Here is a 25,491-nt window from a genome sequence, read left to right on the forward strand (position 1 = left end):
ATCGAAATGAGAGCCAACCCTGGCCATTTTCTTGCACTTTTTAGCAGTACTGACCTGGGACTGGATGCGTGCCCATTCTCACAGCGGTCTGCGTATGGCAAAAAACATTAAGAAGCCTTTTTAAAAAAATACCTTGTGTTCCAAAGTCATATCATGTTTCACTCTATATCACCTCTGCATGGATGAGCAGATTTCAGTATACGTGTGACATCATTTGGTGCGATATGTGCACAGTCTTTTCATAGAATGATACAGCACAGAAGGAGGCCATTTGGCCCATCGTGTCTGTGCCGGTATGGCTCACATTTTTGTGACAGTACTGTATAAAGTAACAATCAGACAGTTGATGGTTTCAGTGTATTTAGCAACTGACCGAGGTTCACTGCAGACAATTACTGCCCTCAATTTTGGCTTCATGGAGAATTGCTTATAAATATAGAATACAGCATGGCTGACATGAATTACAGGTTGGTTCAGAGCCAGTGTGCATAAACGCAAATACAAGCCACAAACAACAAAGAATAACAAAGGACTCACCCACTGGCTAACATAGCATATAATTAAGCCTGGAAACAGTTCTCATTTTGTCTAATGTATACAAAAGTCATTTTTATTATTTACCATTGTTAATGATAGTAAGTGACCTACACAAATAGGTCATTGGCAATAAAATGTGGGCATGTAATGTTTGCAGTACATCAAATGGATATGTAACAGAGGTGCAAAATTCAAGGTGAAATATTATGAGAGTTTAGGTGTAAGAATGGAAAAATCACAAACATCATTTCTGCAATATACAGTATCTTTGCATATATATGTAACATAAACAAATAGCAAGCCACTCTTGTACATCACAAATATCATGGTGAGATCTATGCCACAGATTTAGTCTGAAAATAATTCAAGAATTGTTTAGCAACTTTAACTCACAGCCAAGTACAGTGATGTGAATTACTGAATGTTTCAAGAACTCTAGTCTGGAGGTTTATGCAATGTAGCTGGTGCCATATTCTTAGAATTTTTTTGAATATTTGTATTCACTTTGGCTGCCATGTTAAATAGAAAACAGACATTCCCTGATCATTAAGCATTGGATTACAAGTACTTCCAGCTAGTGGAGATAGTACTGAAACACATAGCAGAAAAACAAAGTCCAGGATTTTTTAAGAACTAAAAGGGATTTAATGCCAAGTAGGGCATCAATTACATTTTGAACAAGAAACATACAAATATGTTCACCCAAATTCATTGTGAATAGGTTTGTTAGTTCCTTATAAGGTTACCCTGTAAAAGAGAACAAGTAGGCTAATCCTTCCAAAAAAAATGAATTACATTTTTATATAATCACAATGCCATTAAAAACAGAATATTTACACAAGACTTTGCACATTTTTCACTTACTTGAAGACAAGAGTGAGCATTTTGTTTTACAATGCTGAAAGTTTCAATTCACAATTAGTAACATGTAACCTTTTTAGTTTACAATATTTTATTCTGCAGCTATTTGAAGAGGGAGACATGCCTATTTTACAGGAATCCATAAATTACCCATCTACATGCTGTAGCGGTCACATTTCCAATAGCTCTTTCTCATGCCTGTCTGGGTGCCTAGAACCCCAGGCGAATCATGGGAATTTACTTCCATTGACAATCGGTGTTAAGAGTATTTCACAAGGCATATTTCACTCATCCACCAGTCAGCTGTTTACGCTCGGCAAAATACTCAACTTCAAATATCATCCACCACTTAACATGGAAAAATTGAAGTTTGATGGGCAGATATCACAATTGTTGTTCATTTACAACACACTTATTTGGGTCATTGTGCTCAGTCTTGTTCACAATGACAGCTCAGTCAAATGAGATGTGAATAAGTGACATGACATGTCATGATGAAATTATATCACAGAGACATGATCAGAAGTGGAGTTAGATGGAGGGCCATTGGCACAGGCAGCACAAACATTCTTAAGTACTTGCACAGAATATAGGCAATTCAACAATTGGCAATTGTAAAGACAATTCAACTTTATAGTTAACATTTTTATGATACACCTTAGCTTCTGAAACCTCAGACAGGGATGTGTCAAAATTTTTAAGCGAAAGTGTCAATATCATGCTAAGGACACACTTTTGTTTGTATAAAATTTATAAATAGTATGGTGCCTTTTGAACTACTGATGAAAAAAAAGTTTCTAAAAGGAATATTTGAGAAAGGAAGGATTAAATGTTAAACCAGCTCATGTAATATAACTGGAAGCAGATTATAGATGAAAAATCACATCCCTGCAAGTTTTCATTCAAAGGTGGTAATATTTTATTTCCAACTCAAAAGAGAACATCTGCTTTTAAAGCCCTGTATGTGCTTTAGAAAATGTTAGTCAAGAACAGGCATCATTGCCCTTCTACAGTTATCTGGATGGACATGCACAAGTTAACATGCCCCAGGATTCCTGGTGCATGATGTCATGCTACAGTACATCTTAGGCCCACTCAATATATTTAAACAGAACAATAGAAAATGTATTATGTACAGTTCAGATACAACCCACATTCAAGCTCATTAAATTTAGCCACGTAAAGTACATTTTTACAGTAATACTTGTGTAAATAAGTGGTTGATTTTATCTAACATATCTTACATTTTTCTATCCTTCCTTTGCAGAAGTCAGGATAAAATTGCTCAATTTGCAACTTTTGAAAATAACAACGGAATTGACTCAACTTGTAGATTAAAAGTGACTGAATGTTTATAGTGAATGTATGGACTACTAAATAACTGACTGAGCACAAACAAATTTCTTCATGTCTAGTCAACAAATTGTATAGAAAAATATGTTCTAATTCTCACTGCAGACTATTCATTGTCTCCTTTAGGGTTTCTGCAGCCTCCAGGTGGCAACTAAATAAATAAGCAAGGACAGTGAATCTAATGTGCAAACACAACATATTCCTTCACAACAACAGACAGACATCTTAAATAAACTATTTCTGATCTCCAATAGTACTGATACCTTAAAGCAAGATAAATTATGAGTCTTCCATCTACAGAGTATTAACATATACTTAAAGAAAGCTAATTAGTGAACAGTTTCCTTGTTTCATACTTTTCTTTTGGAATTTGTATAAAACCATGTGAAACATATAAGCAAAATTAAAAAAAACACAACCTTTATGCACATTAGCATTCATAGTGGTCAGCAGCAAAGAGAAGAAAGCCAAATTTATCTTGCAACATTGCAATCCATGGTTCCTTTTTGAAGTATTTGCATTTGGCATCATTTTGAAGTTTAGTGGTTTTGCTGTTAAAATTCTTTATCCTATGTGCTCTTTTTGGTTTTGGGAGTAGACTTATTTTTATATCCAGAGCCATTACTGGTTGGCGTTACGGACCTACGTACCTCTGGCTTACCAGAGATAGAACCTGATCTGATTGACGGGATCAGATGTGTGGGTGACCATGCTCGTTTATCTTGCAATGGTGATCGTTTCATGCTTAGTTTTGGAGAAGCCTTGCTGCTCCCAGGAGGCTGAAATTAACCAAAATACAAGTGAAAATTGACCATAAAATAACTTCAAAATGTAAGCAAGATTCAAGTTTCACATTCACCCTATGGTCATCGGCAATAGTTTGTAAGTTATTATAAGTTGTAAGTTAGAAAATTAAATATTTAGAGAATGGGAGTGAGAAATCTCTACTCTCTGAACATTTAAATTAAGGTCAGGTAGGTTTGCAAACAGTTGGGAGAAGGGGTAGGCCCTGAGCACTTGGTAAATCAGGTTTCATTTCATGGATTTATCATGCATGCCAACCTAGAAAACAAGCAAAAGCTGACCAAAATAAGAACATAAGAACATAAGAAATAGGAGCAGGAGTAGGTCAATCGGCCCCTCGAGCCTGCTCCGCCATTCAATAAGATCATGGCTGATCTGATCCTAACCTCAAATCTAAATTCATGTCCAATTTCCTGCCCGCTCCCCGTAACCCCTAATTCCCTTTACTTCTAGGAAACTGTCGATTTCTGTTTTAAATTTATTTAATGATGTAGCTTCCTCAGCTTCTTGGGGCAGCAAATTCCACAGACCTACTACCCTCTGAGTGAAGAAGTTTCTCCGCATCTCAGTTTTGAAAGAGCAGCCCCTTATTCTAAGATTATGCCCCCTAGTTCTAGTTTCACCCATCCTTGGGAACATCCTTACCGCATCCACCCGATCAAGCCCCTTCACAATCTTATATGTTTCAATAAGATCACCTCTCATTCTTCTGAACTCCAATGAGTAGAGTCCCAATCTACTCAACCTCTCCTCATATGTCCGCCCCCTCATCCCCAGGATTAACCTTCTTCGTACTGCCTTGAGAGCAAGTATGTCTTTTCTTAAGTATGGACACCAAAACTGTATGCAGTATTCCAGGTGCGGTCTCACCAATACCTTATATAACTGCAGCAATACCTCCCTGTTTTTATATTCTATCCCCCTAGCAATAAAAGCCAACATTCCGTTGGCCTTCTTGATCACCTGCTGCACCTGCAAACTAACTTTTTGATTTTCTTGCACTAGGACCCCCAGATCCCTTTGTACTGCAGTACTTTCCAGTTCCTTGCCATTAAGATAATAACTTGCTCTCTGGTTTGTCCTGCCAAAGTGCATAACCTCACATTTTCCAATATTGTATTGCATCTGCCAAATCTCCGCCCACTCACCCAGCCTGTCTATATCCCCTTGTAGGTTTTTTATGGTGTAGAGTGAGGAGGCGGGCGGGTGTTACTGACTGAAGCTCGCTGTTTATTGGAGGAGAGTGAGGAGGTGGGCGGGTGTTACTGACTGAAGCTCGCTGTTTATTGGAGGAGAGTGAGGAGGCGGGCGGGTGTTACTGACTGAAGCTCGCTGTTTGAATCATCTGCAAACTTTGATGTGTTACACTCGGTCCCCTCCTCCAAATCGTTAATATAGATTGTAAAGAGGGGGACCCAGCACCGACCCCTGCGGAACACCACTGGCTACTGGTTGCCAGTCCGAGAATGAACCATTTATCCCAACTCTCTGCTTCCTGTTAGATAACCAATCCTCCACCCATGCCAGAATATTACCCCCAATCCAGTGATTCTTTATCTTGAGCAATAATCTTTTATGTGGCACCTTGTCGAATGCCTTCTGGAAGTCCAAATACACTACGTCCACTGGTTCCCCTTTATCCACCCTGTACGTTATGTCCTCAAAGAACTCAAGCAAATTTGTCAGACATGACTTCCCCTTCGTAAAGCCATGCTGACTTTGTCCTATTAAATTATGTTTATCCAAATGTTCCGCTACTGTCTCCTTAATAATAGACTCCAAAATTTTACCCACCACAGATGTTGGGCTAACTGGTCTATAATTTCCAGCCTTCTGCCTACTACCCTTTTTAAATAAGGGTGTTACATTGGCAGTTTTCCAATCTGCCGGGACCTTTGCCGAGTCCAGAGAATTTTGGAAAATTATTACCAAAGCATCCACAATCCCTACTGCCACTTCCCTCAAGACCCTAGGATGTAAGCCATCAGGTCCAGGGGATTTATCCGCCTTGAGTCCCATTAATTTACTGAGTACCAATTCCTTAGTGATTTTAATCGTATTTAGCTCCTCCCCCCTAGAGCCCCTTGTTTGTCCAGTGTTGGGATATTCTTAGTGTCCTCTACCGTAAAGACTGAAACAAAATATTTGTTCAGCATTTTTGCCATCTCCATGTTTCCCACCATTAATTTCCCGGTCTCATCCTCTAAGGGACCTACGTTTGCCTTAGCCACCCTTTTTCTTTTTATATAACTGTAGAAACTCTTGCTATCTGTTTTTATATTTTTTGCTAATTTATTTTCATAATCTATCTTCCGTTTCTTAATCAATCCTTTAGTTACTTTTTGCTGTCTTTTGAAGACTTCCCAATCTTCTTTCCTCCCACTAAGTTTGGCTACCTTATATGTCCTTGTTTTTAGTCGGATACTATCCTTAATTTCTTTACTTAGCCACGGATGGCTGTCATTTCTTTTACACCCTTTTTTCCTCAGTGGAATATATTTTGAATCTTCAAAAAAATCTTCAAAAAAAAGCTGACACAGCCCCCAGCTTTAAATACAGGTCTATGACACATGAAGACAAGGCGTTGGACTGCGAGTGGAACATAGGCTTATGCTAACTAAAGTTGCAGGTATACCCAACATTGCATTACTTTTATTGCAGTACACAAAAGCATATTTAGCAGCAGTAATGATTTAGACATTGCTGAAGGGAGATATGAGTGTTGAAGGCATAAGATTCATTTTCTATGGAGCCATGCCTTGCTCAAAACACTTGAATTTTTAACCATTACTTTGGTGCAACAGTTAGCATTTTCACGTCTATTTTAATTAAGTGCATTTTTTTAAAGTAGTAAAACATATCGTCACTCCAACCCCACTCCCTATTTTATTTCCATGCCCTGGCAATTGTACAAGTGACAAGAATTGCCAAATAGAGCTAGTTAATGGTTTCGTACCAAGGATTATCTCAAAAGTAGCTACACCCAGTCTTTAAAAAAATAAAGCTTCACATACGACAATAGGCATGCCCGAGAAAGTTCCTTTGAACAAATCAAAAAGATTTTAACAGCTGCATTTTAACAGCTAATTTGATATATATAACTTCTTCGGGGACAAATACTAATTAAACACATCTGTAACTTTGACTCAGAAAACATCTCATTTTAATTTTTTTCTGCCTCAAATATGTGTGTCACAAACAATGGGAGAAAATAACTTCTGAATTGATTCACGTCCCACTCTCCAATCAATCTGCTTCCAACAACCTCCAGTCCCACCTTTCAAATTATCTGATTGGTTAATACTGACAACTTCCAAGCCCAGTGAAAAAGCTGATTTTTATTGTCAAATGCTGACAAACTGACTTCTGGGTTGAGACATTGTCAGCTTAAAAATTGAGAGTTGGCATGTGTGATTTACATTCTTCATAGTGTCAAGCCAAAGTAATGTAAGACTGCACCCTCCAGGTCATCTCACTCCATTTCATTCTGCGTGGAATCAGGTTGGACTCTGAGCCTATACTGTCAGCTTAGCATTGATGCAAAGCTGAAATTGCTTTCCCCTGACACTAAAATTGTAGTGCAGATGTACCCTAAGGGACGTGTTAAAGATGTTGTTGACTTGATTTACTGAATCATTTCTTCTTGTAGGCCCTGCATAGTTAGCTTCACCTATTCAATAGGCAAACTGTTACCTGCAGTTAAACAGAGATGACATGTTGATTGCTAGTGATCCTGAACTTCATTCTCAAAATATATTCTTATCAGGGTTCACACCGCAGTAGTTTCAGCTCCCCTCTCATCTATTCGAGGGGGGCCAACTTTATCACCCTTTGCTAATGAAGGGGGTGCTCCCAATCTGAACAGCACCCTGTATGGGTGCATAATTCTTCTATGAAAGTCTAGCTCCTGCCTATTATAAATTGATATGTAAGCTCTATTACTTGTTTCCTACATTATGAAGACATTTATTTCCTAATAACCAGAAACATTACAGTTCCTTACTGCTACTGCCCACTGCAGTATTCGTTCCAGCCAGCTGTCCACCAATACCGCGAGATCCTTCTCATTCATTGTTTCCTGTGACCTTGAGCCATTTAGTTTATATTCCCACTGTTTCCATTCCCTGGTATCATGACTGCGCATTTTTTCCACATTAAATGTAATTTGACATTCATCAGCCCACTCCCCAACCTATCCAAATCCAATCGTATTTGGTTTGCATGTTTCTTGTGTGAATGCCTCCAATTTGGTCTCACCTGCAAACTAATAGTTTTATTTCTATACCCCACTCCAGATCATTTATTTACATTGTAAACAGCAATGGCCCCAGCACTGATCATTGTGGCAACCTATTAGTAAGCCCTCACAGCTCCATTCTCAACTATCTTTTGCTTTCTCTGTTCAGCTAATTTTCAGTCTTTCTCAAAAGCTTGCCTGCTATTTCATGCCTTGCTACCTTGTGGACTTACTGTTTGTGGTGAAATGGTATCAAAAATATTGATTAAATTCAAATGCATCACATCGACAGACTTTCTGCTGTCAACAAGGTCTATCATTTTCTCCAAAAACTCTAGTAAATTTGTTAAGGCAAAATCCATACCGACTCCCTCTTACAATATAATACCCATTTTGGTATTTCATTGTCCATCTTTCATGATGACTTCTAATACTTTACCATAACAAATGGCGCTGGTCCGTAGTTATCTGGATCATCACAGTGCCCTTTTTTAAAGCTTATTGGTAGATTAGCTACCATCAATCTTTAAGAACCGCTCCCATTTGAAATAATTCCTTAAAAGGTAATGGCAAGGATGTGACAAATTTATTAATTTTGTTCGGCATTTTAAGTACCCTTGTACGATGTCCACCCGGGCCTGATTTCTTGTTTTCCTTTAACTTCATAAGCCTATCAGTGACCATCTTAACTGAAATTTCTAATTCTTTTATCCTCTGAAAATTCAACTTCTGTTCTAGGGAGACTGCTCATGGTCTCTTCCATAAGCACAGAAAATAAGAATTAATTTAGTCTACTTGCTATCCATTGGTCACTTAATATTGTGAGAGATAATGTATTTTGGGTGGAAAAATAAGGAACAGGAATATACATTAAATGGAAAAATGCTGTTGATGAACAGAGAGACCTAGGGGTTTAAATACATAATTCCTTAAAAAGGTGTGAGTGGAAGTATATAAAGGCATAAAAAAGTCCAATAGCATTTTAGCTTTTAGAAATAAGTGCATAGAGGTAAGCATGCAAAGAGCTAATGATAAATTGTACAAAGCCTTGTTTAGGTCACAGTTGGAGTGCTGTGTGCAATGTTGGGAACCCTATTATAGAAAGAACATTAGGGTCAAAGAGAGTGTGCCACTTAGATTTACCAGGATGATGTCAAGGTTGGGAAACTAGTTATGAGGAAAGACTTGAGATACTGGGACTATTTCCACTAGATTTGATAGAGGTTTTTAAAATTATGAAGGGCTTTGATAAGCTGAACAAAGAAAGACTTTTTTCTAACTGGGGAGTCATTGATTAGGGGTCATCAATTTAAAATTATCACTGAGAGGGACGATGGAGGCTAAGAGAAATTGTTTACTTCAAGGATTGTTGGAACATTGAATGCTTTGTCACAGGGAGTGGTTGAGGCAGAGACCATTGCATATTTTAAAGAAAAATTGGATAAATATTTGAAACAGAAGATAATGCAGGGATATGAGGAGAAAAAACAGCAGTGGGATTAGTCTTTGAATTGATCTAGCAAAGAGCTGGCACAAACACAATAAACTGAATAGCCTCCTCCGTGTTGTAAACATCTACGGTTCTCTCAGAACATTAAAAGGTTCTACACTAAGTATGATAGATCAGAGGTCTGACTAGTTTCACGTCACAAGAATTTTCACATATGTTTTTATTCCAACACTTTTTGTTTTCCTAAAATGGATTCTCAGCTATTCCTTACGGAAAGCTATACTCTCTATAGTTTGGTATGCAAAGTTAGTCTTGAGCAAATCCACATCCCTGGCCAACATGTCGATGCTAATATAAACAGTTGTCTAACTTCTATTTAAGTGATGTGGAGATACCGGTGATGGACTGGGGGTTGACAATTGTAAACAATTTTACAACACCAAGTTATAGTCCGACAATTTTATTTTAAAATCCACAAGCTTTCGGAGGCTTCCTCCTTCCTCAGGTGAATGTGGAAATGAAATCCTCGAACCCTTCGCATTTATAAATCACAGAACAATGCCTGGTGATTACAGATAGTCTTTTCAACTGCCCGTTGCCAAGGCAACCAAAGTGTTCAGACAGATAGGTGTTACCTACAGGGCCACCGGATATACAAACGGCCAGAACTAAAAAAACAGATGATGTGGAGGTGCCAATTAAAAAAAGAGCGAGAGAGGCAGAAACATAGAAACATCCGGAAGGAAAAGACAGCAATTGACCAGTTATATGAAAAACAGATAACATTTGTTCGCTGGTGGGGTAACGTGTAGCGTGACATGAACCCAAGATCCCGGTTGAGGCCGTCTGCAAGACATGCCAGATCATCGACACAGATCCCACCATCACACGAGAGGAGACCACCCACCAGGTGCATGGTTCATACTCCTGTGACTCGGCCAACGTTGTCTACCTCATACGTTGCAGGAAAGGATGCCCCAGAGCATGGTACATTGGCGAGACCATGCAGACGCTGCGACAACGGATGAACGGACACCGCGCAACAATCGCCAGACAGGAGGGTTCCCTCCCAGTCGGGGAACACTTCAGCAGTCAAGGACATTCAGCCAAAGACCTTCGGGTAAGCGTACTCCAAGGCGGCCTTCGAGACACTCGACAACGCAAAATCGTCGAGCAGAAATTGATAGCCAAGTTCCGCACCCATGAGGACGGCCTCAACCGGGATCTTGGGTTCATGTCACGCTACACGTTACCCCACCAGCGAACAAATGTTATCTGTTTTTAATATAACGGGTCAATTGCTGTCTTTTTCTTCCGGATGTTTCTGCCTCTCTCGCTCTGTTTTTTTAATTGGCATCTCCACATCATCTGTTTTTTTAGTTCTGGCCGTTTGTATATCCGGTGGCCCTGTAGGTAACACCTATCTGTCTGAACACTTTGGTTGCCTTGGCAACGGGCAGTTGAAAAGACTATCTGTAATCACCAGGCATTGTTCTGTGATTTATAAATGCGATAGGTTCGAGGATTTCATTTCCACATTCACCTGAGGAAGGAGGAAGCCTCCGAAAGCTTGTGGATTTTAAAATAAAATTGTTGGACTATAACTTGGTGTTGTAAAATTGTTTGCAATTCTATTTAAGTAGATTGATTATCAAGAGTTGGGAGATTGTCTGACTTCTGTTTATGTGGATTGCTCAACAAGTGATAGGAGACAATGTCCACGCAAGTGTTAGAAGTGGTCAATGTGATCACGAGGCTATTAATCCCTTATTGTCCCATCTCTAGTCTTCGCAATGATCTTATCAGGCGGTCCTGCGAGAAAAACTCTTCCAGTTTGGCTGTGTCTTCAAGGTGTATGAATTTCTTCCCTGGTGTCTGGGAGACCGTCCTGATACCTGTGAAATCTAATTTGATTGGCAGGTCTGTCACTGCAAGAAATATTTTTCAGTGGGTCAGCTTTAATTGTAAATGATATTTATTTATTTAATTTTTTTTAAACCAGCCTGGATCAAAATAAAGAAAATCATACAATTGTGACTGGTGTCTTATGTTCCTCAGTTTCCTTTTTGCTATAGTGCTATACGTGCAAAGGCTAACGAAGAACTTGTCCAGTTCATTTTTCACGTAACAGCTTTTCATAAAGATGTGTGGTCCAAGTTGTTTAAAGGATGACAGAGAACTGTGAAAGAATAATTGACGTTTATTGTTTTGAAATAGACACTGACTTACATTAAATATTATATTCATCTAAAATCTGATATTTATTTTAATGGTGTTACTATTAATCTTATTTCTTAATAAACTTGATTCATGATTTTCAGCCTCAGGTCTATTAGTGTGACATTTTCTGTCAGTTGGAGAGATCAGGAGGGTACAATAAGGTCATGTACTTTTCCCCTGGGCATACCATGATGCTAAAAGTACTCTTTGTTTGCCTTGTGTCCTAGTATCCCTGAATACCTCATAGGGAGTGAGGACTGCAGAGTTAAGGAAAAAGTATCTGGTGCAAGCTTGAATTGGAGAAGTTCATAGCAGCTTGGACCAAAACACAGTGTTCCAATTTTAAATCTGAAGAAATTACCTGAAGCAAACAGCGGTATTTAAAATTCCATAAGCAGTAGAAAAAAGGGACATTAGTAATATTAAGATAGAAACATGAATCCATATGGATTGAGACAAAGGATAAGGAGGGATCTGTCATGTTAATAGGTATATTCTACAGACCATCCAATAGTGGAAGGGAAGTGGAGGTAGAAATATGCAGGCAAATCTAGGAAATGAGTAAAAAAAATTGAATAATAATCAGGAAGGGAAGTGGAGGTAGAAATATGCAGGCAAATCTAGGAAATGAGTAAAAAAAATTGAATAATAATCAGGGGAGATTTCAAACACCCCCAAATAAACTGGCAAGAGTAAGGAAAGGGGAAAAGGGAATGGAGTTTTTACAGTGTGCACAGGACTCCTTTCTTACCCAGTATGTGAGAAGCCCAACAAGACAGGAAGCACTGCTGGATCTAGTAATGGGAAATGAACCAGAACAGATAAGAGAAGTAAGCATAGGGGAATACTCTAGGTAATAACAATCATACCATAATAAGATTTAAAATAATGATTGAGAAAGACATAAGTAAGACAAAGTCCAAAGTAATAAATTGGAAAAAAAGCTAATTTTGAGGTGATGAAAATGGAACTAGGGAAGGTAAAGGCGGAGAAGCGGAGATTCACTAGATTAATTCCTGGGATGAGTGGGTTGTCCTATGAGGCGAGGTTGAGTAGACTGGGCCTATACTCTCTGGAGTTTAGAAGAATAAGAGTTGATCTAAATGAAACATAAGATTATGAGAGGGCTTGACAGGGTAGATGCTGAGAGATTGTTTCCTATGGCTGGAGAGTCTAGTCACAGAATAAGGGGTCGGCCATTTAAGATTGAGGTGAGGAGGAATTTCTTCACTCAGAGGGTTGTGAATCTTTGGAATTCTCTACCCCAGAGGGCTGTGGATGCTGAGTCATTGAATATATTCAAGGCTGAGATCGATAGATTTCTGGACTCTAGCGGAATCAAGGGATATAGGGATCGGGCAGGAAAGTGGAGTTGATGTCAAAGATCAGCCATGATCTGATTGAATGGCTTAGCAGGCTCAAGGGGCCACGTGGTCTACTCCTGCTCCTATTTCTTATGTTCTTATATAAACTGGAAAAAAATGTTGACAGACAAAGAGATAGAGCAGCAGTGGGAAATATTTAAAATGGTGATCAAGTGTGTTCAGGACAAATATATTCCTCTAAAAAAACAAGAACAAACTAGCCAATAATGAAACACCATGGATGAATAAAGAGATAAAGGTAAAATTGAAACTGAAGAAAAAGGCATACTCTAAGAACATAGACAATAAAGGTGAGGATGACAAGAGGGAATACAAAGAGATTAGGAAAGAAGTAAAAAAGAACCAATGAAATTAAATCATCAAGAAATATAAAAAGAAACAGTAAAGTGTTCTACAGACACATAAATAACAAAAGAAAAATCAGGATAGGGGTAGGGCCACTAAGGGATGGCACAAGATAAACTCACAGGTAATGACAGTGAGATAGCAGAAATATTGAATAGCTACTTTGCCTCAATATTTACCAGGGAGACTAACAAGGTGGGCAGGACATTAGAAGAAGAGATTGAAAAAGGTATAAAGACATGTAAGATAGAAAGGGGGAGATAATCGATAAACTAATCAAACTTAGAGAGGATAAAACTCTTGGTCGGGATGGATTGCATCTGCACATATTAAAAGAAGTTTGAGAAGAGATAGCAGAGGCACTATTACATATATATAAAAATTCATTAGAAACGGGAATAGTGCCAGAGGACTGGCGGACAGCTAATGTGATTCCTATATTTAAAAAAGATAGAACAAGTCTAGTGAACTATAGACCAGTTAGCTTAACGTCGGTGGTAGGAAAGATCCTGGAATCTTTACTCAAAGATGTAACAGAAAAACATCTAGAAAATGAAAATATAAGAAAAAGCAGTCAGCATGGATTTCAGAAGGGAAAGTCACACTTGACCAACCTTATTGAATTCTCTGAAGTAACAGAAATAGTCGACAAGGGTAAAGTAGTAGATGCAATCTATTTGGATTTTCAAAAGGCCTTCGATAAGGTACCACATATTGGACTCATGACTTAGGTCAGAGCATGTGGAGTCAGGGGACAGGTAGCAGAATGGATAGCAGGTTGGCTACAAAATAAGAAAACAGAAAGTAGGGGTTAAGGGTTGCTACTCAGACTGGCAAAAGGTGGGACATGGTATTCCACAGGGATTGTTGCTGGGATCACTGTTGTTCACAATTTACATTAATGATTTGGACTCAGGAATCGGAAGCACAATTTCAAAATTTGCAGATGACATCAAATTTGGGGAGGGGGGGTGGGTGTAGTTAATACAAAAGATCAAAATACAAGACGACATTAATAAATTTGGAGAATGGGCATGTAATTGGCAAATGAATTTCAATATAGATAAGTGTGAGGTGGTGCATTTTAGTAGGAAGAATATGGACGCCAACTGCTTGGATAATAAGAGTCTAAATGGGGTGGAGGAGCAGAGGGATCAAGAGACAGATACACAAATCACTAAAAGTAGCGACGCAGGTTAACAAGGCCATAAAAAAGGCAAACAAAACACTGGGGTTTATTTCTAGAGGGATAGAATTGAAAAGCAGAGAAGTTATGTTAAACTTATATGGAACCTTGGTTAGACCACACTTGGGAGTACTATGCACAGTTCTGGCCTCCATATTATATAAAGGATTTAGAGGCATTGGAGACGGTGCAAAAAATATTCACAAGGATGATACCAGAATTGAGAGGACATACTTATCAGGAAAGGCTGAACAGGTTGCAGCTCTTTTCTCTGGAAGGCTGAGGGGTGACCTGATAGAGGTCTTTAAGATAATTAAAGGGTTTGATAGGGTGGACGTAGAGAAAATGGGAGCTAAATTGGGCCCATTCTGTAAGTGCTACGCGGACACCTAAGCCCCAAAAATAGCGTCCGAGATGTGCATGCACACTTACGGCGTGAAGTGCACAGGACCTCATCTTGGTGAAGGTGGCTGCACCTAACGAATGCCAGCTGCATGTAGAGTAGCGAAATTATGACGTAAATCAGTGAGCAACATTGATTTAAAGGGACTGATCTGATTTTGGAACTCCACGCTCCAGCCAACGCAGTGTCTTAACCTTGCGCAGCTGAACAGGTCTTAAACGGCATGGAGGACCCCCACCCAGTGCTATTTAAAGGGATCACCCTGGAGTTACAGCTGAGTTACTGGATTATTGCTTTTGGCTGCTGATGCATTTGTACCTGTTTTTGGAGGTCTCCTATACTTGAATACTAGGACTAGGGGATATAGCTTAAAAATTAGAGCCAGGACTTTCAGGAGTGAAGTTAGGAAACACTTCTAAACCCAAAGGATGGTAGAAGTTTGGAACACTCTTCCGCAAATGGCAGTTGACGCTAGCTCAATTGTTAGATTTAAAATCTGAGATTGACAGATTTTTGTTAAGCAAAGGTATTAAGGGATATGGGGCTAAGGTGGGTATATGGAGTTAGGTCACAGATCAGCCATGATCTCTTTGAATGGCGGAACAGGTTCAAGAGGCTAAATGGCCCACTCCTGTTCCTATGTTCCTATAATAAAGTTTTAATACTCTATAGGGAGTGGGCTGGCTAGCTGACAGGCAACAGCAAGGGCACTGGCAGAGTAGTAGGGGTGGGACAGGAATGCTGTCATCCTGAGAGGGGACAGCAGGTTCATTTTCCATTGAGCCACTGCCATTTGCTACCTTCTGCTATGCGCCACCTTCTCCTGCAAGAAAGCGGGACATGTGTCGGTGAGTGTCCTGAAAGATGTTTGGGTGATGTGACTGTCATGGTTGAATGGCTACCAGTGTGTGTGACCTGCGAGTTGTGGGTGTGCAGCTTGCAACAGTGGTAATGTGTGAGGGTGAGATGAAGCATCTGATTGGAAGAGTTGAGTACTGATTGAATGAGTTTGTTGGTAGCTGGGTGACAGGGGGTGTAGTCTGTGGAGCAGTGGATGAGGCTAGTGGTGCAGTTGGTAGAATATGCACCTTGACCACTCGTGTCAAATCATTGCACTGCATCATGTTCATGGGCTGCTATGCCTCCTGACATGTCGAGCCTCGGGCCGTCCTGTCTGGAGGAGAGATTGGGAGGGGCGGCGGTCTGGCGCCAGGGGGGGGGGGGGGCAGGGGGGGAAGGGGGGGGCGTGGGGGTGCGGGGGGGCCGGGGGGGCAGGGGGGGGGCACCGGGGGACGCGGGGGGGGGCAGGGGCGATTAGTGGGGTCTGGCGTGCAGATTGGAGGATGTGGGATGTACTTGCTACTTCATTTTATAGGACGAGCCTTCTTGTTTTAACAGTGTAGACGATTGCAGTAAGGACGAGTCCTGTGTCTGTGTTTTACGTGTGCGATTTTGATCTCCGTCAGACCCATATCTTATATTTTGAAAATATAAAAAGAGTCCCGCAAACTTTCAACAGCCAAGTTGTTGCTCATTAAAAATTCCACAGGTCCCACATCATCCATGTTGCAGCACAGATTTTGGGTGTTGTGGTGTTGTACTTCCTGCAGCACAGTGCACCTCCTCTTTAAGAGGCACAGGCTATCTTTAAGTGGTACTAGCCACTCCCGATATGGGTGCCTCCTGCTGGTGCATGCCGCCACTCAAAAGCACAGGGTGCACTGGCTGCACGCAGCAATCATTGAAATCATCAGGCAGCAAGAATTTTTACGTGAGAGGCAGGTTATATCGTGTCAGAGCAGGTTAAAATCGTGCACCATGATCCCAGTGCCCAATTCAATTTAACTCCCAATGTTTCCACTTGAGGGGGAGTTCCAAACTAGAGGTCACAAATATAAGATCACCACTAATAAATCCAATAGGGAATTCAGGAGAAACTTCTTTATCCAAAGAGTGGTAAGAATGTGGGGGGGGTTGGTGGGTGGTGGGTGCAAATAGCACAGATCCATTTAAGGGGAAGCTAGATAAGCACATGAGGGAGAAAGGAATAAAAGGGCATGCTGATAGGGTTAGATGAAGAGGGGTGGGAGGAGGGTCGTGTGGGGCATAAACGCTGGCATCTGACCAGTTGGGCCGAATGGCCTGTTTCTATGCTGTAGACTCGATGTAACTCAATTATATTAGGTTATTGAGGAAGAAAATGGATGATGGAGACTAGAAAAAGTGCATCTGGATTGGGAGGACTGTAAAGGAACAAGGACAAGTTGACAAAAGAATTTCTGTAAGCATCCAGAGCAACAGTGCAGGTTCAAGGATGAGGAAAGAGAAAGCAGCACTGATGTACACTTGAACTGGTGGAGGAAGGCTATCAATGACTAGATTAAGTGGAAGTCCAGTTGACCTAGCCCACAACTTTGCAAAACATCTTTACTCAATTTAATCTTAAGCTAATTTTTTAAGGAAGGAGACAACATAGACTTTCTCTGGGAAATGAGGGGTGAGGAGGAGAACAGGGGTGAGGAGGAGAACAGGGGTGAGGAGGAGAACAGGGGTGAGGAGGAGAACAGGGGTGAGGAGGAGAACAGGGGTGAGGAGGAGGTAGGAAGGGGAAGCAATGGGTTGTGATGGGGATGTGGGAGCAGACATCAGGCCTGGAAGCCAAGCCGTTTTGAGTTGCTTTTCTGTTGTTACCTTGTAATCCTCCTCTGAGCGTTCCCCTGCCCCTGCCCCCACCCCCCCCCCCCCCCCACCCAACCCAAATCCTATCTGTGGCCCTGGCTGGATCCTCCCAGTATCTGTGAACCAGATATCAACCCCATTAAAAGCAATCCCATGCCTATGGCTGTATCAATCCCGCCACCTAGGATTCCCTGACTGGATCCTTCGTGTGACAATGCCCTGCAACTGCCAATTGAAGTTGTGTCCCTCAGCCATCCGTGGGTCCCTTCCCTGCACGACTAGTGCCCCGCATCCACCACCAGAAAACGCAGCCCATGCCCCTCAGCACCCCTATTCACTGCCATGCCGCAGCACAGCATGCACCATTTCCCACCTTAGAGAGGAGGGCAGCGAGAGAAGCACAAGAGGAGGGATAAGCAGCAACACAAACATAACAACTAGGTAAGAGATGCAGCATCTGCTCTAATTTACTGTGAGCAACACCACTGGAGATCCACCAATTATTTTCTAACTGTGATAATAATGTGCACGTGTTTTATTAAAAAATTGTAAATTGTAAATTTTTGCAACTGTGAACTACTATTCTATTGGAGGAACTGCAATCTTATAAGTGTTCCTAGGGCCTATTGTGTTACAATTCAGGCTCATCTCCAAACACTCCAGTCACATTCATTGCAAAAGGCAGATGTCAATAAACTGAAACTTAACCTCGTGCATGAAATGACTGGGAATATAGCATGCCCAAGGGTTGATAATCCACTCTTGAAATGCTGGGGTACACACCAAAAATAGTATATATGTACAATCCTGACCTCTCTGATAGATGGAACAGACATGCCAACAAATGATATAGTTCAAGGCTAAAACTACTAATCAAGTTTATGAACAGTGCAAGGTAAATCAGCATACAAAATAGCAGTATAGCACTTAACTTTCTCTGATGATATAAACTGTCTTCTAAAATTAAAATAATAAAGTGCTTTTAATTCTCCGAGTCCTTTAAACTGATTTCAACTTTTGATGAACGTTTTATGTAAGTACACTCCTCTGCACTCACAGAGTTCTCTTATGATCATATAGAAATACAGTTGAACTGAGTGAACACAAGATATGGTGACAAGCTGTAGCTTATTACGCCTTAGATCAAAAGATCACTAGGCAACAAGTTTCTTTAAAGCAGCCCCAGGTTTTTTCTCAACAGGCAGCTAAATAATTGTTTAATCAATTACATCTTCCAGGTGACACCTAGGTGGATTCTGAATCTTCTAACAGCTGACTGGCATGATAAATAGCGTAGTCCTCCCACGGTGGCAACCTTGAAAATATTAACCTTTCACAAGCCTGAGGCACCTGGCCCACCGCACTGAACCTGAAGAAGGACTGTTTAGAGACAACAACCATAAATAGGGGCAGGCTGATCTCTTTCATACTTCCAACGTTAAACTCAGATAGGACGCGTGTATTCACTCACCCCCAGAACCTCATGTGAGAACAAAGGGCAGGAGAAATATCCGAAACAGCTGCTATAGCTTTTGATTTAAATATCCCAATAGCTAGGCCTCAGCTATGATTAAAATGAAAAGATACAATATCAAAGTATTTTATAATTTGAAATAGAATGAAACCTCATTTTCGGTCATATTTTGATGAATCTGTGGTCAGTGGCCTATTTACCTCTTATATCATGACTTTTTTTTTACAGAATATATTTCACAACAAATGAACAATTGTAGATATGATGTGGTACTGCATTAATAATTAAATCAACCCTACAGGTGCCAGCTGTGTCTAAATCTAATTTCAATTATCTAATTTTGCTGCTGCACACATTCTGCAATGGCTTTTAGTTTACCAACCCCGTTTTTGTACTTACCCAAATGTTAAACAATTGTGAAACTGCAAACAATTAAAACCATATAACATTCATGGTTGTGAAATAGCCATGTTCCTGGTAATTACAAATTCCTAGTTCATATAAGTCCATAACACAAAATTGTCCAAAATTTGGCACTAAATCAGCATCATCACTCAGAGGCCACAAGGATGGCTGGTGTGATAAATGGAAATATCACTCTGGCATGTTATGGGGATGGCCTTCTGTGGTTGGGCTTAAGTCACATTGTTGGGCAGAGTACGGGAAATCTCTCTGCACCTAACAACCTATGGTTGATTTAGAAGAGCTTGATGGTAAAAAATTAGGTACCAAAAATGAAAAAGAACCCTTCCTCAGTTTCATAAGTGTAAAAATTACACAAGATAAAAACAATGATGTCAAAGAAATAGTGCTGCATGTTGCAGAAAGACAGATTATCTAATTGGCAGGATCGTCATTTTTCAAATAATTTGCATTCATCAAACACATTAAAAGTATATCCTTGACTGGGGAAATATTGTGCTGATGGACATGAAATGTAATCATGACATTTCAGATGGGCAATGCCACACGTGATCTCCTACTGTTGTGTTGTATCGAACTCTAAGATATAGGCCATTGAGTCACTTTGCTTAGGCCTGAAGCTAAACTTAAAGTAACCATTTAGTACTAACTCCCCTTCCCCCAAAAACCAATAAGGCTGATTCAGTGGTCCTGTGTGCCAGGGGAGCAGGTGTGCAACTAGTACAGAGGGAACAATGAATTGGGAGAGCAGGCCCTGCGCCAATTTCTTTCTGGGCTGCAGTTCAGCACTCATCTGCATTTAAATGCTGAAGTGCTTGCACCTAATTTTGTGTTCTAGCTTCAGTAAGCCCCCAGATATGATGTAAAAATATTTCAATAAACATCTAGCATAATTTGTCAGGACTCATGCTGGGTTGCTCTGTTTTGCTTGTGTGCCCATTTATGAAAGCAAGGGAAGCTCCATGGGCAAAGGTAAACTGCCTTTGTTTTGCTGTTGCAATGTTTACAGTACCTTTTTAAAGCAGTGGTGTTTTTGTTTTGACACTTTTTCCATAGTTATGAAACTTTTATCAAAACTAATTTTTCCAAAAAAATTAGGGGCCAATCTTTAAAAAATCTTCTTAAAGTGAGCTGATTTTTAAACTCTCTCAAATACAGTATTGCATGGTAGTGGTGATACAAGGTGAAAAAAGGCATGCCAGGGAGGTCAGCCGGCCCCAGTCCATCTGCAGACCTTGAGCAGACATATCTACCATGACAGAGTTCAACTGCCTAAGCTTGCTCCAGGTCAGAGCTTTGCCATCAGTGATGTCCAATATGATCAGTAAATATAAAATGAGTAATAAACATTGTTGTTGGCATGTGATCTTAAAACATATTTGCATGGTGTATGCATGTGTACTTTAACCTTGTTTGTTAAATAAATAAATACATGAAGTATATTTACCTTTATTGTGCGTATGGCGTTTTCTACTAAAATTAGTGCATGTGGCTAAAATTATGTTGCCGTAACCACACCTGTGGCTAATCAGATATTTCTATTGGACAACACTGATGTAATAGCAAGGACAACTGCAGCCAACTTGCCATATAAGAATAGCACCACCAGTGGTCACCACTGCCTTCAACTGTTATATCTATATCTATGATTCATTGCCGGTTAGCACTGCAACATCAGGTGATGTGCTGGCCACAGGCAGATCAAACAGATGACTGAGGAGTTTTTTAAAAAATTTATTCGTTCATGGGATGTGGGCGTCGCTGGCGAGGCCGGCATTTATTGCCCATCCCTAATTGCCCTTGAGAAGGTGGTGGTGAGCCGCCGCCTTGAACCGCTGCAGTCCGTGTGGTGACTGTTCTCCCACAGTGCTGTTAGGAAGGGAGTTCCAGGATTTTGACCCAGCGACGATGAAGGAACGGCGATATATTTCCAAGTCGGGATGGTGTGTGACTTGGAGGGGAACATGCAGGTGGTGTTGTTCCCACGTGCCTGCTGCTCTTGTCCTTCTAGGTGGTAGAGGTCGCAGGTTTGGGAGTTGCTGTCGAAGAAGCCTTGGCGAGTTGCTGCAGTGCATCCTGTGGATGGTACACACTGTAGCCACTGTGTGCCGGTGGTGAAGGGAGTGAATGTTCAGGGTGGTGGATGGGGTGCCAATCAAGCGGGCTGCTTTATCTTGGATGGTGTCGAGCTTCTTGAGTGTTGTTGGAGCAGCACTCATCCAAGCAAGTGGAGAGTATTCCATCACACTCCTGACTTGTGCCTTGTAGATGGTGGAAAGGCTTTGGGGAGTCAGGAGGTGAGTCACTCGACGCAGAATACCCAGCCTCTGACATGTTCTTGTAGCCACAGTATTTATATGGCTGGTCCAGTTAAGTTTCTGGTCAATGGTGACCCCCAGGATGTTGACGGTGGGGGATTCGACGATGGAAATGCCGTTGAATGTCAAGGGGAGGTGGTTAGACTCTCTCTTGTTGGAGATGGTCATTGCCTGGCACTTATCTGGCGCGAATGTTACTTGCCACTTATGAGCCCAAGCCTGGATGTTGTCCAGGTCTTGCTGCATGCGGGCTCGGACTGCTTCATTATTTGAGAGGTTGCGAATGGAACTGAACACCGTGCAAGCATCAGCGAACATCCCCAATTCTGACCTTATGATGGAGGGAAGATCATTGATGAAGCAGCTGAAGATGGTTGGGCCTAGGACACTGCCCTGAGGAACTCCTGCAGCAATGTCCTGGGGCTGAGATGATTGGCCTCCAACAACCACTACCATCTTCCTTTGTGCTAGGTATGACTCCAGCCACTGGAGAGTTTTCCCCCTGATTCCCATTGACTTCAATTTTACTCGGGCTCCTTGGTGCCACACTCGGTCAAATGCTGCCTTGATGTCAAGGGCAGTCACTCTCACCTCACCTCTGGAATTCAACTCTTTTGTCCATGTTTGGACCAAGGCTGTAATGAGGTCTGGAGCAGAGTGGTCCTGGCGGAACTCAAACTGAGCATCGGTGAGTAGGTTATTGGTGAGTAAGTGCCGTTTGATAGCACTGTCGACGACACCTTCCATCACTTTGCTGATGATTGAGAGTAGACTGATGGGGCGGTAATTGGCTGGATTGGATTTGTCCTGCTTTTTTTTTTTGTGGACAGGACATACCTGGGCAATTTTCCATATTGTCGGGGAGATGCCAGTGTTGTAGCTGTACTGGAACAGCTTGGCTAGAGGCGCAGCTAGTTCTGGAGCACAAGTCTTCAGCATTACAGCTGGGATGTTGTCGGGGCCCATAGCCTTTGCTGTATCCAGTGCACTCAGCCGTTTCTTGATATCACGTGGAGTGAATCGAATTGGCTGAAGACTGGCTTCTGTGATGGTGGGGATATCGGGAGGAGGCCGAGATGGATCATCCACTCGGCACTTCTGGCTGAAGATGGTTGCAAACGCTTCAGCCTTGACTTTTGCACTCACGTGCTGGACTCCGCCATCATTGAGGATGGGGATGTTTGCAGAGCCTCCTCCTCCCGTTAGTTGTTTAATTGTCCACCACCATTCACGACTGGATGTGGCAGGACTGCAGAGTTTTGATCTGATCCGTTGGTTGTGGAATCACTTCGCTCTGTCTATAGCATGTTGCTTCTGCTGTTTAGCATGCATGTCGTTGGTCAGCATGGTCAATATTATTGTCTCATCTTCCACTTATTAGCATAACGTAACTGCTGAATATCATCGCACTGCTGCATTTCTCAAAGTACAAGGGGTCACTAATAATAGTCACATACCCAATCTGAAGCCCAACCTGTATGCCAATAAGTGACCAGGTTCACACACAATGCTTTGATGTGCGAAAGCCATGGAAGATGTGAATGTGGTAAAGTTTTCAATTGAAAGTTGCAGCTTCAATGTGTGCCCTGCTGAATTACAATGATAGCACTGTAAAGTTGTGTGAGGGCTTGGCATAGGAGGGCAATAAACGTGGAACGCATTGACAAGCAACACTTTGTGGTATGGAATCTTGGGCCATTACCTTGGTACATGGTACTTTTGAGCGGTCTTACTTTCCCAGATTCCTTCGAAGTATGCAGTCTTCTCCTGCATATTGAAGGTACAGCAGACACCATTAAGCCTGGCTCCTCCAGGCATAGTTCACTGCCATCCTGTGGACAACATGTCCTGTAGTACAAAACAGGGCAACTCTCCTCGCACTAACCTCGTGTAGCAGTATATTTAAAGGTGCGGTAGTGTCGTGGTCATGTTACCGGACTAATAATCCAGAGAACATGAGTTCAAATCCCACCATGGTAGTTTGAGAATTTGAATTCAGTTTTAAAAATCTGGAAATAAAAAATTGGTATCAGTAGAAGTGACCATGAAGCTGTCGGATTGCTGCAAAAACCCAACTGGTTCGCTAATGTCCTTTAGGGAAGGAGAACTGCTATCCTTACCTGGTCTGGCCTATATGTGATTCCGGTCCCACACCAATGTGGTTGACTCTTAACTGCCCCTGAAGTGGCCTAGCAAACCACTCAGCTGTATTAGGGCAACAAATGCCAGCCTTGCCAGTGACACCTACATCCCAAGAATGATTTTTCAGAAAATCCACTTTGCCAGCCATCAAAGGGCATCAATGCTATTTGCCCAGAGACACCATTTCATACACATTGGATTTTCTGTTCTTTCCTTCTTGGCCCTTACTTCTCCTACCCCATTCAGACTTGAAAATTTTAAGCCCATACCCTAGTAATCATTGAAATTACAGCACAGAAGGAGGCTATTCAGCCTATCGTGCCTGTGCCAGCTCTTCAATTGGAGCTAATTACTCTGATCCCATTTCCCTACCCTTTATTTCTATTTTATATTCTTGCTTTTCAAATACTTATCCTATTCTCTTTTATTGTCTTCCCCATCGTGGTGAGACAGCCCATATTCTAATATTCTGTGTGAAAGAAATTCTTCTACCTTCCTCCTTCATTGTTCAAGTGATAATCCAAGGTGAACCAGTGGAAATAATCTTTCACTGTATACCCTCTCAAAAATCTTTCAGAATTTTGAAAACCTCTGATAATATGTCCTCTCAACTTTCTCTGTTCCAGTGAAAAAAAGCCCCAATTATTCAGGTTTTTTTTCATAACTATAACCTCTTTTCCTGGTATCATTCTAGTGAACTTACACTTTTGATGGCTCCAATACGTTTCCTATAATGGGATGCCCAGAACTGCACAAAACATTCCAATTGTGGCCTAACCAATAAATTGTAGAAATTTAACATCACCTCCTTGCTTTATATTCAATGCTCCATGTATAAAATCCATGATTCCATTGCCTTTTTGTGGCCTTTTGTGTCTGTACTCCATCTTTAAATACCTATACTCCTGGATCTATCTGTTCATCCACTCTATTTAGCATCTTACCATTAAGGGCAGACTTCCTTTAATTCTTCTTACCCCCCAAAATACCTCTTTTCTTTACAGAATTGCATTTGCTACCAATATCCTCACAACATTAATCGTTTGTGTGTCTCCTTGCAATTTCTTGCGTTTGCTCTTAAAGATTGTCATGCTCTCTAATCTATTAGCAAAGTTCTTATTATTCCTCTTATGTGTATGTCCAAATCATTTATATAACTGGAAAACAAGAGGCTCTGGCAAAGAGCCCTGGGAACACTACTAAGCACAATCTGCCAACCTGAAAAGCATTAATTTACTACTACTCTGCTTTCTGTCCTCTAACCTTTCTTTTATCAATGCAGCTACATTCTCTTCAATACAATGTGGAATTCATTTTCAAGTCTCTTATGTGGCATCTTATCAAACACCTTTTATATACCCTCCACTGCATTCTCTTAATCTACTGTGATTTCCTCAGAAAATTTAATTGAATGATCAACTACGACCCGCCCTTTCCAAATCCCTGCTCTCTCCGATTAGCCCATACCATTGTAAGTGTTTCCCAATTTCATCCTGTATTATGGACTCTAGAAGTTCACCCATGACCAAGTTAATTGACCAATAATTTCCTGTCTTATTCCTTTTCCCTTTTTTGAACAGGCCAGAATTGTCAAAATTCCATGGTAGACTCAGCCAAATAACTTTTTGCAGAATTTAATTTGAGCTACAACAGCCAACACAGCCTAAACAGCAA

The 25,491-nt window shown here is 41.1% G+C and overlaps 1 protein-coding gene across 8 annotated transcripts in view; it reads right to left on the reverse strand.

Annotated features, from left to right (window-relative positions):
• Nucleotides 1-541: 541 nt before the first annotated feature.
• Nucleotides 542-25,491, reverse strand: part of stk33 (serine/threonine kinase 33) — a 231,786-nt gene continuing 206,836 nt past the window's right edge. For 6 of the 8 annotated variants that reach the window (XM_067993920.1, XM_067993924.1, XM_067993923.1 and 3 more), the window contains one exon: nt 542-3,530. In XM_067993920.1, coding sequence (XP_067850021.1) covers nt 3,321-3,530 — 210 coding nt within the window. In that variant the 3' untranslated portion in view covers nt 542-3,320. Of the gene's footprint in view, nt 3,531-11,245; nt 11,422-25,491 lie in introns of those variants that run through there. The other 2 variants (XM_067993926.1, XM_067993927.1) reach the window with 2 other exon arrangements.

Source organism: Heptranchias perlo, chromosome 12 (assembly GCF_035084215.1).
Source record: "Heptranchias perlo isolate sHepPer1 chromosome 12, sHepPer1.hap1, whole genome shotgun sequence".
NCBI classification, from domain to species: domain Eukaryota; kingdom Metazoa; phylum Chordata; class Chondrichthyes; order Hexanchiformes; family Hexanchidae; genus Heptranchias; species Heptranchias perlo.